The sequence below is a fragment of the Didymosphaeria variabile genome, assembly GCF_027946475.1.
Source record: "Didymosphaeria variabile strain IMI 356815 chromosome Unknown scaffold_5, whole genome shotgun sequence".
Classification (NCBI taxonomy): domain Eukaryota; kingdom Fungi; phylum Ascomycota; class Dothideomycetes; order Pleosporales; family Didymosphaeriaceae; genus Didymosphaeria; species Didymosphaeria variabile.
Window position 1 is genome coordinate 1,974,622 of NW_026611624.1, and position 12,303 is coordinate 1,986,924.

At 54.1% G+C, this 12,303-nt stretch overlaps 7 protein-coding genes across 7 annotated transcripts; 5 read left to right on the top strand and 2 right to left on the bottom strand.

The window, feature by feature from the left end:
* Positions 1–877: 877 nt before the first annotated feature.
* Positions 878–3,379, top strand: NPR1 (Nitrogen permease reactivator protein; the record flags this gene model as incomplete). Its single annotated transcript, XM_056215900.1, has 4 exons — positions 878–1,123; positions 1,181–1,247; positions 1,305–2,651; positions 2,706–3,379. The coding sequence occupies 4 exons, from the start codon at positions 878–880 to the stop codon at positions 3,377–3,379; spliced, it is 2,334 nt and encodes a 777-aa protein (XP_056070147.1).
* Positions 3,380–5,109: 1,730 nt separating this feature from the next.
* N0V89_007136 (uncharacterized protein) lies at positions 5,110–6,392 on the top strand (the record flags this gene model as incomplete). The annotated part of the gene is made up of 3 exons (XM_056215901.1): positions 5,110–5,266; positions 5,414–6,196; positions 6,250–6,392. 3 exons carry the CDS (start codon positions 5,110–5,112, stop codon positions 6,390–6,392), a joined length of 1,083 nt encoding a protein of 360 aa, XP_056070148.1.
* Positions 6,393–6,923: 531 nt separating this feature from the next.
* N0V89_007137 (uncharacterized protein) lies at positions 6,924–7,303 on the bottom strand (the record flags this gene model as incomplete). Its single annotated transcript, XM_056215902.1, has 3 exons — positions 6,924–6,995; positions 7,084–7,161; positions 7,214–7,303. 3 exons carry the CDS (start codon positions 7,301–7,303, stop codon positions 6,924–6,926), a joined length of 240 nt encoding a protein of 79 aa, XP_056070149.1.
* Positions 7,304–7,710: 407 nt separating this feature from the next.
* N0V89_007138 (uncharacterized protein) lies at positions 7,711–8,210 on the top strand (the record flags this gene model as incomplete). The annotated part of the gene is made up of 2 exons (XM_056215903.1): positions 7,711–7,987; positions 8,041–8,210. The coding sequence occupies 2 exons, from the start codon at positions 7,711–7,713 to the stop codon at positions 8,208–8,210; spliced, it is 447 nt and encodes a 148-aa protein (XP_056070150.1).
* Positions 8,211–8,555: 345 nt separating this feature from the next.
* On the top strand, positions 8,556–9,505 carry CCDC25 (Coiled-coil domain-containing protein 25; the record flags this gene model as incomplete). The annotated part of the gene is made up of 5 exons (XM_056215904.1): positions 8,556–8,628; positions 8,690–8,857; positions 8,936–9,039; positions 9,093–9,242; positions 9,359–9,505. 5 exons carry the CDS (start codon positions 8,556–8,558, stop codon positions 9,503–9,505), a joined length of 642 nt encoding a protein of 213 aa, XP_056070151.1.
* A 169-nt stretch (positions 9,506–9,674) lies between these two features.
* On the bottom strand, positions 9,675–10,128 carry N0V89_007140 (uncharacterized protein; the record flags this gene model as incomplete). Its single annotated transcript, XM_056215905.1, has 2 exons — positions 9,675–9,795; positions 9,842–10,128. 2 exons carry the CDS (start codon positions 10,126–10,128, stop codon positions 9,675–9,677), a joined length of 408 nt encoding a protein of 135 aa, XP_056070152.1.
* Positions 10,129–11,333: 1,205 nt separating this feature from the next.
* On the top strand, positions 11,334–12,067 carry N0V89_007141 (uncharacterized protein; the record flags this gene model as incomplete). The annotated part of the gene is made up of 2 exons (XM_056215906.1): positions 11,334–11,347; positions 11,407–12,067. 2 exons carry the CDS (start codon positions 11,334–11,336, stop codon positions 12,065–12,067), a joined length of 675 nt encoding a protein of 224 aa, XP_056070153.1.
* Between the last annotated feature and the right edge of the window lie 236 nt (positions 12,068–12,303).

The following is a 12,303-nucleotide window of genomic DNA, read 5'->3' on the forward strand; positions in this document are numbered from 1 at the left end:
CAACAAGAAAAGTTCTGAGCGGGAGGAGAATGCTACTGGCTCAGAGATTTCTCTGGTGTTGACGAAGAGGGCCAAGGCTCAGGAACGACAAGGCGGATGATGTGCAGTGGCGGGTCCGGAAATAGCGGCGCGCTGTGCATGTGCAACAGCAGCGTGGGATGACGCGCGAGCAGCAGACAACGGTCGCGCGGTATGAGAAAGAAAAGGCCTGGATCCTAGGTGTGCGGCCGCGATCCGAGTACTGAGTAAGATTCGACGCGATGCTTCACGTTATGCTATGGCATGTGGTCTTGGGCTGACTGTGTACTTGGGTAGGCGTATAGGCGTGCGACGGTCGGGATGAAAGAGCTAGCACCGACATCCCATGCCCAAAAATTCCACTCCGCGATTGCCCCTCGGCCGGCCGCGCCTTCCCTCCACTGCGACATAAAACTTCTGCTCCGGCTGCTGTGGACCGCGCAAGAGTCTCGCTGCGCCGCCCCGCCTTCCCTTTGAGCGAATTGCTGCCCGCCTCGGATGCTGCGAACGCCGTTCCTGGACATCCGCTATCTCTATTCCGAGCAGCACGCTAATAAACATCATCGCGGGGCTTTCTGGCTATGACGCTCTAGAGCACCTACAGCCATATCCTTCACGATCCGTCCTGGCACACGCTCGTTCGCCTCGAACCTACACTCTCCACCGCACCCGACGCCATCCGCGGGCGCCGACACCCCATCAGGACGAACAACGCTCGTCGGCGTTCAGCTCCGAGAGCTTAGCTCCAGCCTCGTTACGCTACGCTACGACCCATACCGAGGACTGTTTCGTCATAAGCATCGAGCATACGACACCCCACCGGCTTTCCACCGGTTTCGCGCGTAATCCATCCTACACAATGGCAGGGAATCAAGAGCAGCCGCAGTCGGTGCGCTTCAGCGATGTCCACGAGGAGATCGAGCCAGAGAAGGCCTTGCAGCATGTCACGACTCTGTCAGGCGCCGGCGAGGAGCGCGATGAGGAGCTGTCTCCCGAGGCCGAGCAGGAGCTTCGCAACCTCTCAAAGACACTACAACAATCACGATGCCAGGCCCGCCGCATGGCCAATTTTGCCTACGAGCCCGTCTCTCTCCCGCCGTCTAGAGTAAGTCATCTACTGACTGACTGTTTGCCCGGTGGTGGACTTGCTAATGACTGGCAGGCGCCATCACCCTCACCAGCAACATCACGCACGCCTTCGGCCACTTCCGCTCACCGGCACTCATCTGGTCCTCGCCCGTCTCCTCCTGTGTCTGCAATGCATTCACCACCGCTAACCCCAGCAGGCACCTCGTCTCAAGACGGAAAGCCTGTCGTTCCGGTTGAGCGTAGGAAGGACCCCGCCATGATGACACCCCAAATCTCGCCGCCCCAGCATGAACCTCCACCAACTTCGATGGATTCTGTGCACGGTGGACAGAAAAGACCTCAATCGCTCGTGGTCCCTCGTTCGCCAAGAGAACCGTCTGCCCGACCTACATCAGTAGTAGAGTTGCCGAGTATCCCTGGTCCTCGGAAATCTTCTGCATCTGCAATAGGTCCCACGGGTGACTCGTTGCCTGCATCAAGAGATGTAAGCCCATCTGGATCAGCCGGAGGTCCCGGATCAGGACATCATTCGCCCGGGACTTCTACACCGAGCAGTAGGCCGTTCACACCGCAGGGGGACAAGGATGATCCGTATTCACGCTCGAAACGGCTTCCGCCGGCTCACGATGCTCGTTTTGTGTTTGCACCCAGTGGCCGCAGGACACCGAAAGAATCGTCACCCTCATCGTCAACCACCGCGCTCCCGAGGTCCAAAGGAGGTGGCTCTGACAGAGACGAAAGCAAACGCACAAGTTTCTTCGGCGCGCCTAAGCATCATGAGCGCCAGGGTTCGGGCACAGAGGATAGCGATGGTCGATCGGTCCTGGGCAAGCAACACCACGAGGGCTCAATGTCGAATTTGAAACGCTTTTTCAAGCTAGGTGGCCATAAGCATAAAGAGAAGGACAAGGAGAAGAAGCAGAAGCGTGCACAGTCTCCTGCGCCGTCATTTCGGGAAAAGGCCATGAAGTCTAAGAAGACCGGAATGATGACACCACCAATTACGAACGGATCGGTGTCAGTGCCATTCGCGGATGATCACGGGCTCGAAAACAAGTACGGCAAATTCGGCAAAGTGCTTGGCTCTGGTGCCGGTGGATCTGTACGTTTGATGAAGCGTAGTAGCGACGGTGTAACTTTCGCCGTGAAACAATTTAGAGCAAGACACTCGTATGAGTCGGAAAGAGATTACAACAAGAAGGTCACTGCAGAGTTCTGCATAGGATCGACTCTGCATCATGGCAACATCATCGAGACTATGGATCTCGTGAACGAGAAAGGAAATTATTACGTTGTCATGGAATACGCACCGTTCGATCTCTTCGCCATCGTCATGACTGGAAAGATGAGCCGCGAAGAGGTCAGCTGCTGTACTTTGCAGATCCTGAACGGAGTGACCTACCTTCATAGCATGGGTCTGGCACATCGAGATCTAAAGCTGGACAACGTGGTTGTCAACGAGCACGGCATCATGAAGATTATCGATTTTGGCAGTGCCGCAGTATTCCGGTATCCTTTCGAAAATGACATTGTACTCGCAAGCGGTAGGTGACTTTACTTGAAATTCAAGACAGAAAATGTCCACTGACAGTTTTCAGGTATCGTTGGCTCAGATCCTTACTTGGCACCTGAAGTCTATGATCTGTCCAAGTATGATCCTCAGCCGACCGATGTCTGGTCGCTTGCAATCATATTTTGCTGCATGACATTGCGCCGCTTCCCGTGGAAAGCACCTCGCGTATCGGACAATTCATACAAGCTTTTTATATCGCCTCCCAACGATGGGCCAAGGTCAATCACCAATCCTTCCCAATCAGCCTCAGATCTAAATTCTGGAACCAACGATGAGCGCCGTAAGTCGGGCGTCCAGTCAGAACCTGCGTCTCGTGCACCCTCAGGCCAATCGAGCGGTCATCACCATCACCATCAGCACCGGAAGGACGGTGGTCATTCTGATCCTGTGACAAATGAGAATCGCCCCGGCTCGGCAAGTGGCCAAGGCGCTCAGCAGCAACCGCAGGTTATCAAGGGCCCGTGGCGACTATTGCGCCTGCTTCCGCGAGAGAGCAGGCACATTGTTGGCAGGATGCTAGAAGTCGACCCCAAGAAGCGCGCCACTCTGGAAGAGATTCTGGAGGATAAATGGGTGAAGAACAGCCAAGTGTGTGCGCAGGAGGAGGGTGGAAGGGTGCTCCGTGCGGAAAACCATCAACATACGCTTGAGCCTGGTTCGGGGTCTGCCTCTGCCCCCGCAACTCAGCAAAAGAAATAAGTCGGCGATGGCTTGCTTTAACTACCACTAAAAGTTAACAAGATGTCCAATATTGACGGTGAAGGTGGAGTGTGGTGGCTTGGAAACATAACCACCGGCTCTCCGACTCCGCACAGATCATCTCTGTGCCGGATGAGGCGGGGACGACGAGGGCGTTGTTGATATGGTGCACTATCGAACAATGTGATTGTGGCGTGGAAGAAAAGAGCATGGGTCAATGTGGGATTAGAGCATCGCGTGTTGGCTGTTTGATTCGAGCATGCGGCTTTTGCATGACTCTGTCGTTGATTGTATTGTGGTGCTCGCGGGTGGCTATCTCCTCTTCTGATCTTGTCGTTGCAGCTCGATTTGTGCGCCGGCTGAGGTGCACGTGCTGCACTTTGGATGTTTCGAGGATTTCTTGTGCATAGTAGGGCTGTAGGACGGCCAGATAGCACGTTGTAATGCCGTCACGTAGACTGTTAGATGTAGATGGGATCGTCTTCACCAGTGTCCAGTGAACGAAAGGCAGTGTCCATACGAAGGAATTATGTTTCAGGTCAACGTACGCTTACCCTGGATCTTAGCATCGACTCCTACTCCTGCCTCCGCATACCACAGCTCACTATGGCTATGGATGTCGGGCGGGGAACGAACCACGCGAAGAGCTGACAGCCCGAGCATATCTATCTGCATCTCACGATAATGCCGAGGTCGACGCGTACACTCGCCTCTTGTGCGGCGTCGCCGGGGGGTCAAACAAAGGCCCCGAAAGATGCAGACGACAGACGTAGCGCCGATGCCATCCATGTGTCTCCTCTGGCCTGGCAGCGGTGGAGACGGTGGTACGTAACGAGGCTTCTGGACCTCCACCGTGCTTGCGCAGCTCAGCAGCACACGGGGCTGGTCCGCTGGCGATGCGCACCGCTAAGGCATATGTCAAACCCTAGGCCTCGCCATGGGCAGGTTCGTTGGTGGTTCGCTGGCTCTCAGCATCAGGATTGCATGGGCGGCGTGGGAGCGTCTGGCCTGTGAGGGTGCTGGTGTGGGGTTGGCATGGCGTCAGCGTGCTGGGAGCAGGGGTGGTGAGACACAGGGCTTGGACGGGGTGTTTGAGCGGTGCGTTCGTTTCAAGGCGCAGGCGAGTCGCAGGTTGAGGGCGCGGGCTCGCTTGTTGTTGCCTTTGCCCGAACGAGCACGATGTGCCCATCGGACCCCGGTCTGTCACTGGGCATCCCAGACGGGGTGCAGCAACGCGAGCAAATGGCCTCGTCGTCGGCCTCAGGCCAGCTCCCTGTCTGCATCGTGTTGCGAGTGCTGCCTCGCGATAGCAGAGCGCAGAGATAGCAGACGCACGATACGGCAAGAACAGGCGGCGTGCCGCATGACAGCAGCATGGCGTATCCTGCTCGCTGGCCAGAATCGACGGCCCTCCCCCAACTCGCGCGTTATCACCTCGTAGGATGCCGCACAGCCAATGGGGGCCGGATGCCCCAGCTGCTAGCAAAGAAAAGATCGCTGTGTCCTCCGACGAAAGCGCAGCCTTGGCTTCCCAGCCTGTAGATATAGCACGTTGCATGCCCGTCCCATCCAAACTTGCTCCCGTTTGCAACAAAACAATACTCTTCTTCGGCGCTACTTTGAAATACTTGTCTCCTCATTTGATCGCTTTCGTCCCCGGTGGCTTTATTTATGTAATTGGTTTGCGTTTTGCAATTTTTTTCGCTTGCGTATAGATTAAAGACGTCGCCATGAGGAGACAACTGCAGACTCCTTCGCATCTCAAGGTCGCGTCTGGTCCTGTCGCCCTGCCGCAGCGGTATTTGGGTCCCGAGACCGTCGTCGTTAACCACTACGCTGGGACTGAAAAGCTGATACCGGCCATTCCTGGTTTTAGAACGAGCGCGGGTACGTTTTTTTTCCTTTGTCCGACCTGGTCTCGACTTCGAGCGTGGTCGCGTGCGCTGCTCTGCGGCGGAGGCGGCACCACTACACTGCCTGAAAATTTCCTGGTGTATGCTATTGGATTTACAGATGCTAATGTCAATATTGCAGCGTTCCTCACAAGTCTGAGTGCAAATCTGCGCATCGATCCCGACCTGCCCTCTCCGCTGGGTACACCCATCAGCTTCCGCGCAAGCAGCCAACACCCCTTCCTCCCGCCGCCCTCGCCCCTGGCCTTCTCCACAGTCTCGCAGCCTCAGTATCCTACGCCTTCGCCAGATACCGCCATCATGTCCACCGAGCCCGTCTCCGTCCCCGCCGTCGCGCCTACAGACCGCCTGCCCCAGCTGCGCACCTACACAGCTACCACCGAAGATGACCGCGTCGACGGCCTCCGCCTAATCGCCGATTCAGTCGCCCAGCAGCGCCAGATCGCGAGCAAGATGCTCATCTTCCACCCGCTGCATCTCGCTGGCCTCGCACTGTTTGTTGGGATCCTCTTGCAGCGCTTCTGGAAGACGACGGACGACTTGTACATGCTTGGCCCGACCATCGGTGGCATCGTCATGGCATGTCTCGTTGCCGTGCGGTGGGCGACAGGACGCTATCTCGCGCATGCTGAAGAAGTCGATTGGGACTGGCTGGGCGACGACCGCATGATTGTTGTCAAGTGGGGCGAGGAAGTCATTGGGGCTCTGGTTTTGGGCTGGGCCGACGACGAAGCCGCAAAGAAGAAGCAGGGACGTAGGAAGCGCGGGAAAGCGATCGTGCGCGCGTGGACTGTGCGGTTGAAGTACAGAGGCAAGGGCGTTGGGGAGGGACTTCTAGAGGAAGCGGTCAAGGTTGCGGGGGAGAGGGGCGCTGATGGGATTGTTTTTGAAAGGGACCATGCGAGTGAGTTTTTGTGGTTCCGAGGGAGACATTGAGCACGCGCTAACGTGAAGCAGATTCCAAGCGCATTCTTCCCAGCTTCTACAACAGCTTCATGGACCAAAAGGAGGCCAAAGCTGAGAAGGCCCTCAAAAAGGTTGCTGATGAGAAGGGCAACTTTAGACAGCGACGTTCATCTCCTACCTGGGGTAGCAGATGATTCCACTCGCTCTTCTCCACTTTCTGTACAGCGGCTATTTCATTTCGTGTCGGGCTCGTTTTGCTATTGAAGATACCCTCGCTACATGGCATTTGCAGCTATACTAGAGATACTACATACTAATCTGACCTACTTCACAACCAATGTTGTTCTCGTACTGCCAGATGGAAGGCATGTATGGTACCCAGCCACCAGGTGCGCGCCCGACCTGTCGGCCTGTTTCCTAGCACACCTTATCGCGTCATTTCGAGGACCTGATAACAATGTGAAGCGTGTGTGGACTGGCATTCACGCTTGGCGGTTGGCGCTTTGTGCCCCGCATTTCTAGTGTGCATGTGCCCTCACTTCTGGGGTAAGCACGCTTCCGATAAGAGAGGATGTGCTCGCATGCTCGCCAATTGTGGACAAGGTTGTGCGCCCGGAGTTCCAAATAGATGTCTACCGGGCTGTGGCTCCGGGCCTGCTGCATGTCGAGCGGTATCGAGATCGAGACCTGGTGACTGGTTGATGATATCGCGGTTGTAGGCCAGCTCAGTGTGCGCCAGATTCTGCTCCGTCGACCGAGTCTGTGCCGTATTCTTCGCGCAGCTCGCGGATGACGTTCTGCGGTGTTATCAGTATGCTTGTAGGTACCACATGTTTGGGTCTTAGATAGGATGGGCCGGGTAATGCGGCGTGCTGATGGACGTACAGCTAGAGCTTCGGGATTTGCACCATTTTCGATGAGAGAAACACAGTAGGAAAGCTGTTGGCGGTCCAACTTCGTGTTCTATGATGCGTTAGAGGGATATCGTGTGATCTTGGCAGTGGAAGACGCGTACAAGCAGTGTCGCGATCTCATGGAGGATGTCGATGACTTCGCGCGCAGCTTTACGCTTGACGTCCTGTGAGGGTGCGGTGTCTGCAGGCATCTCTGTTCGTGAGAGCTCAAGTACGAAAGCAGCGATTGGTGTTTGTTCTGAATGTTGCAACCGTCAGCGCGTTCGAATCGCTCGACAACAAGAACCGATTCGCGACTTCCCGCAGCGGGCTGCCCCGCGCCACGTGAGTACGGCGGCCCAAGCTTTACGGATCATCAATCCACCGCCATCCTCGATCTCTTCTGGACATTGAGGTACTATTTCTCATTGCAACGACATCATGACGCAGTACAGACATGAAAGGTCGGGTCAAGACTGGCGCAAGTACAGAATGAAGCTACTAGATCTCCTTCAGAGCCACTTTCCACTGCTCGAACAATCTACTTGACCGCAACTTTCAGTGATACTCGATTGCTTTTAGAAGATACCTATCTTTGAGTCTAGTCCAAGACGACAACATGGCACAAGACCCTCACCAAGGCGGCCGTCTCGAAGACATGGCTGCAGCAGGAACCTCTGTTCCTAACGACGCTGGCCTCCACCGCACCATCCCATCTGTACCTCGCCCCGACCAAATCGATCCTCCTGCAGACACTCACTCGCACCCGAATCCGGCCCATGCAGCGGACAATACATTCGACATTCCGCGCGGGACTAGAGATCAAGGTGTGACCGGAGAGATCTTGACGGGCACTGGGGACCAGATGTCCTCAAACGTCGAGAAGAAGTCTTTCGGTAAGTTGCAGCACTGTTGGAGGCAACGTAGATGTCTGCTGATTGCATAACAGACGACGCGCCGTTTGATTCAAGAGCGAAGGGCTCCGATCAGTACTACAAGCATGCGAGACAGGGTAACGACTTCGATAAATTCGCGAAGGCGGGTCATGGTGTGCAGGCTGCGTCGGGAGAGGAAGAAGACACGCAGGATGCTTTGTTGGACAGAAGGGGCGCCAAATAGATGTTAGGAGGTCAGACTTTAACACTACCTACCCTGTGCGGAGCTGCATGACTTTATGACTCAATGAGAACAATACTTGATCGTAGATTATGTTTTAGCAACCGTTCATTTCTACATCTTTCCGGGCTCAAGGTTATAAAGGTCATCTATGAACGTTTGTTTGCATTTCTTATGCAAGAGCACGCTTGACGGATGTGCCATTTCGGCGCCACAGTGGCTGACCCCGCTAACCCCACCATAATTCTCCAATCTACCAACTTCCTCACCACAACCTTGCAAGCGCAGCACTATCCACTGGATTTCGAACAGTCTGTCTCGAGCAACTGTGCTTGGGAACCCCGCAATATGGTCTACTACTTCAGCTCCAACACCGTGTCTCCTGCGGCCTTCATATACGTCGGCAAAGACAAAGTCGAGAGTGCGTAGGATTGATCATACATCAAATCCAGTACTATTGTTTATACTGACGAGTCGTATAGATGAAGAGCTGATCAAATACGGCTGGGATGAAGACGTCTGGTTCCACGTGGACAATCTTTCCTCGGCACACATCTACGTGCGGTTGCCCGAGGGGCAAGACTGGGAAAGTATTGATCAAGGGTTGTTGGTCGACTGTGCGCAATTAACGAAGGCGAATAGTATCGAAGGTACGATGTGTTCAGTCTGAGTTCTACCCGAATTTTCACAGAGAGGAGAAGAGAGGACTAATGTGGATGTAACTATAGGCAATAAGAAAGACAATATCATCATCGTGTACACACCATGGTCCAATCTCAAGAAGGATGGAAGCATGGCTGTCGGTCAAGTGGGATTCAAGGACCAGCGCAAGGTTGGCATTGTATTCGGTAATTAGTGAAGAAACATTCGCTAACAAGGTCATAGGTCAAGCGAATACATGTGGAAAAGCGAGAAAATCCCATCGTCAATCGCCTCAACAAGACAAAGACCGAGAAGTACCCCGACTTAGCTATGGAGAAAGAGGCTCGCCAAAAAGAGTTGAGGAAAAAGGACAGGGTCGCGCAGCAGGCACGGGTATGCTTCGATTCCAATATCCTAGACATGCATACTATATGCATACCACTTTGTCGTCGTCTTTTCTCACCATGTACCTCTGTTTCCTGCCATTCAGCACTAACTTCCGTTTGCAGAAGAAAGAAGAAGCCCTAATCATGAAAGAGAGGAAAGAGCAAAAGTACCAGAAGGATCATGCCTACGATGATCTCTTCACCGAAGAGAACATGGCGTCGGCTAGCAACCAAGATCGGTCTGAGGATTTCCTGGACGACTTCTTCTAGAATCGAATAGCGATTCTGCGTGCAGTCCAAGACCTAATCAACCGACGCTAGAATCCTTCTCATGCGCTGCTTGCTGAATAAAGCAGGCCATACCCAACGTGTTCCCCAAAGGCTTGTACCTATGTATGGCGTCTTCGAGCGGGCGTTCGGATGCAGGGCGTCGAAAGGCTCAAATCGGATCGCGGACGGTCATGACCGGAATGCAGATGCCCATGGACTCGTTCAGCATATCAATGTTGTAATTGAAGGCGTCAAAGGCAGTAGTCTTCATACGCATCAATTCGTGGGTCCTAGTCGACTGTGAGCGCTCTCCTATGCAAGACACCAAGGACCTACGGGCTCTTCTGGGTTGATTTGCTCTTGCCGCCATTTTCTTGACTCCACCAAACAAATAGAAGGTTCTTAACGATCTTGTGCTCCAAGCCGTTCTCCTTTGTCGCATACTGCAGGAATTCTAGTGTGTTTTGTATCTTCTGCGCGTCGAAGTCGGCCGCAGACCCTTTGCGAAAGGCCAGGCGAATCCTATCGCGTAGCGTGAAGCGTGCAGGCTTAGAATATTGTATGGCGCGCAATCCTTGACGGAAGAGATGCCTGTATGCGCAAACGATTTGCTGCTGAGACATCGTTCAAGATGATGGAAGACGGGAATGCGCAGCTCGCTGATTGGTTTGCTGCGGCGTGGAGGGAACATAGTTGGGCCGCACCCGACGCAGCGCCTCGAACGAAGCGAAAGCGTCGCCTCACTTCTCTCCTCTTCTTTTCCCCGCCACTTTCAACCCTACAGCGTCCGCAACGTTTGCATTCGCACTCGCAAGCGCGGCCTGTTCTCCTAGGCCCATTGTAGATATCCTCCGCTCGCTCGGGGTCTCCGCCAGCAGTGCGCGACGAGTCTGACTAACTACTCACTTTCACAGCACATCGTCAGCAAAAGGGCCTTTACGCCGCAGGGCAGCGGATTCGCCAAGTGCAAAACCATACGGCCAAGTCTCGCACGCTTAGGCCTTCTCCACCGCGTATATTCGCGACCCTTCCAAGGTCTATATATGTACTGCCTGTTCTCCAGTCTGCCTTGCTCACTCTGGTCAACTGGTCTGGATCCATTACATAAGCTTTGACATCTGTACCTGGAATGACCCGTGTATCACGCGCAACCTCCCATCGTGGAGTGTTGGCTGCGGCGCCGCCTGATCGGTCTCGTGCCACTGCACGAAAGAAGAAACCATACAAAATCGTTCTTGAGGCGGTCACCCAAGAGAAGCGAAAACTCAAGTCTTCCGTTCGTCTTGCTCTAGCACCTCGACCCTCGACCCAACTAACATTTGTGCAGCTTACATACCATGATCAAGCACCAGCTGGATTCGGCTACATCCCTGTGGGCCATCCAGACATGACGGAATGGTGCAAAGAACAATGTCGACAACGAAATCTTGACGTGCACATTGTGTCGGTAAGGGCGAATGTTCTGGTCATTCTATCCTCGAGCAAACCTAATTTGTGTAGGCAAAACCGCGCAGCAAAGCCTTCTTTGACCCTGAAAAGATTTCATCTCATGTTCATCGCATTGGTCATCATTTTCCTCTTGAGATTATCGAACTCGCTTGCAGGAAATTCGGGTACCGATATGATGAAGGAAGCGGTCTCCGTCGTCTGAGGGGTAGTCCCGTGTATGGCCCAGCATATGTCGAGAGGGGAATCGCGAATTACGAACAGAGACAGGCGCTCCATGGTAGACCTGTAACTGACACAGAGCATAAGGAGCATATTCGAGGCGCCATACGCGAGATCTTTCCCAAGATACCCGAAGCTGACTTGACTTCCATCGTGAATCATGCTTTCGAAGAAGTACATACATCTTGACGTGTCGGTATGCGGGTAGCTAATACATTACAGGGAACTAACAGAGTGGGTAATGCGAAGGAACTCTCTTTAGCTCGCCGCGTGCAGCTCGCAGTCGTTGCACATATTCGCCACACATATACCGAGTACGACAACATTCTGAAGCACAAGACAGGGACGTGGACCGAAGCTCGACAGCAAGTTGAGCACGTCTCTCTAGCGAAGCTGAAGGAATGGAGAGACGAGACAGACGAAGCCAGTAACGAGCTGGAGGAGACCTTCCGCGAAGTCATTGTGCTCGACGATGACGAGGAATCGAGTGACGATGAGAGCTCGTCGGCTCCCGATACACGTGAACCGAGCATGGAGATTGTCTTCAACCGGGCCACTGCGCGGGATCTACAGCCGGAGCTCGGTGACCGCATGCGTGCATTTGATCCCTACGTGAGTAGAGCATCGCGCAGGACGATCGTTCTTCGACCGATGCCTACATATTCACACCGTCAATCGCTCGTCTCTAGTCCATCACGTGCTCACACGACTCCACAGGCAAGCCGAGCAGACGCCCGAGCCTTGCTCCCTAGTCCAGTTGTGACTCGTGATCCTTCTAGAGCGCAAGCTGAGATGTACCGTCCAGCGAAAGGTGAGTTATCCCGATATGTTCAAGGACCGTTAGAGCGCACGCTCATTATAGACGACGACTTAGGTCGACCAGTTGAGCCGTAAGTGGGCCCTCCATTCCTTGCTATGCTTATGTTTACCGATACAGGATACCTAGAGAACATGCAGGTGGAGTCGCTCAGCATGTCATGCGTGACTCTACAGGTCGATTGTATACCGTGAGTAGATTTAGCGTGGTGTTCAACGCTGACAAAACGAACTCTCCTTCCCCGGTTTGCCATAGACTAACATGCGCAGCTTCAACCGATCGATACGGCTCGCGACTCTTCTAGGACGGCCTA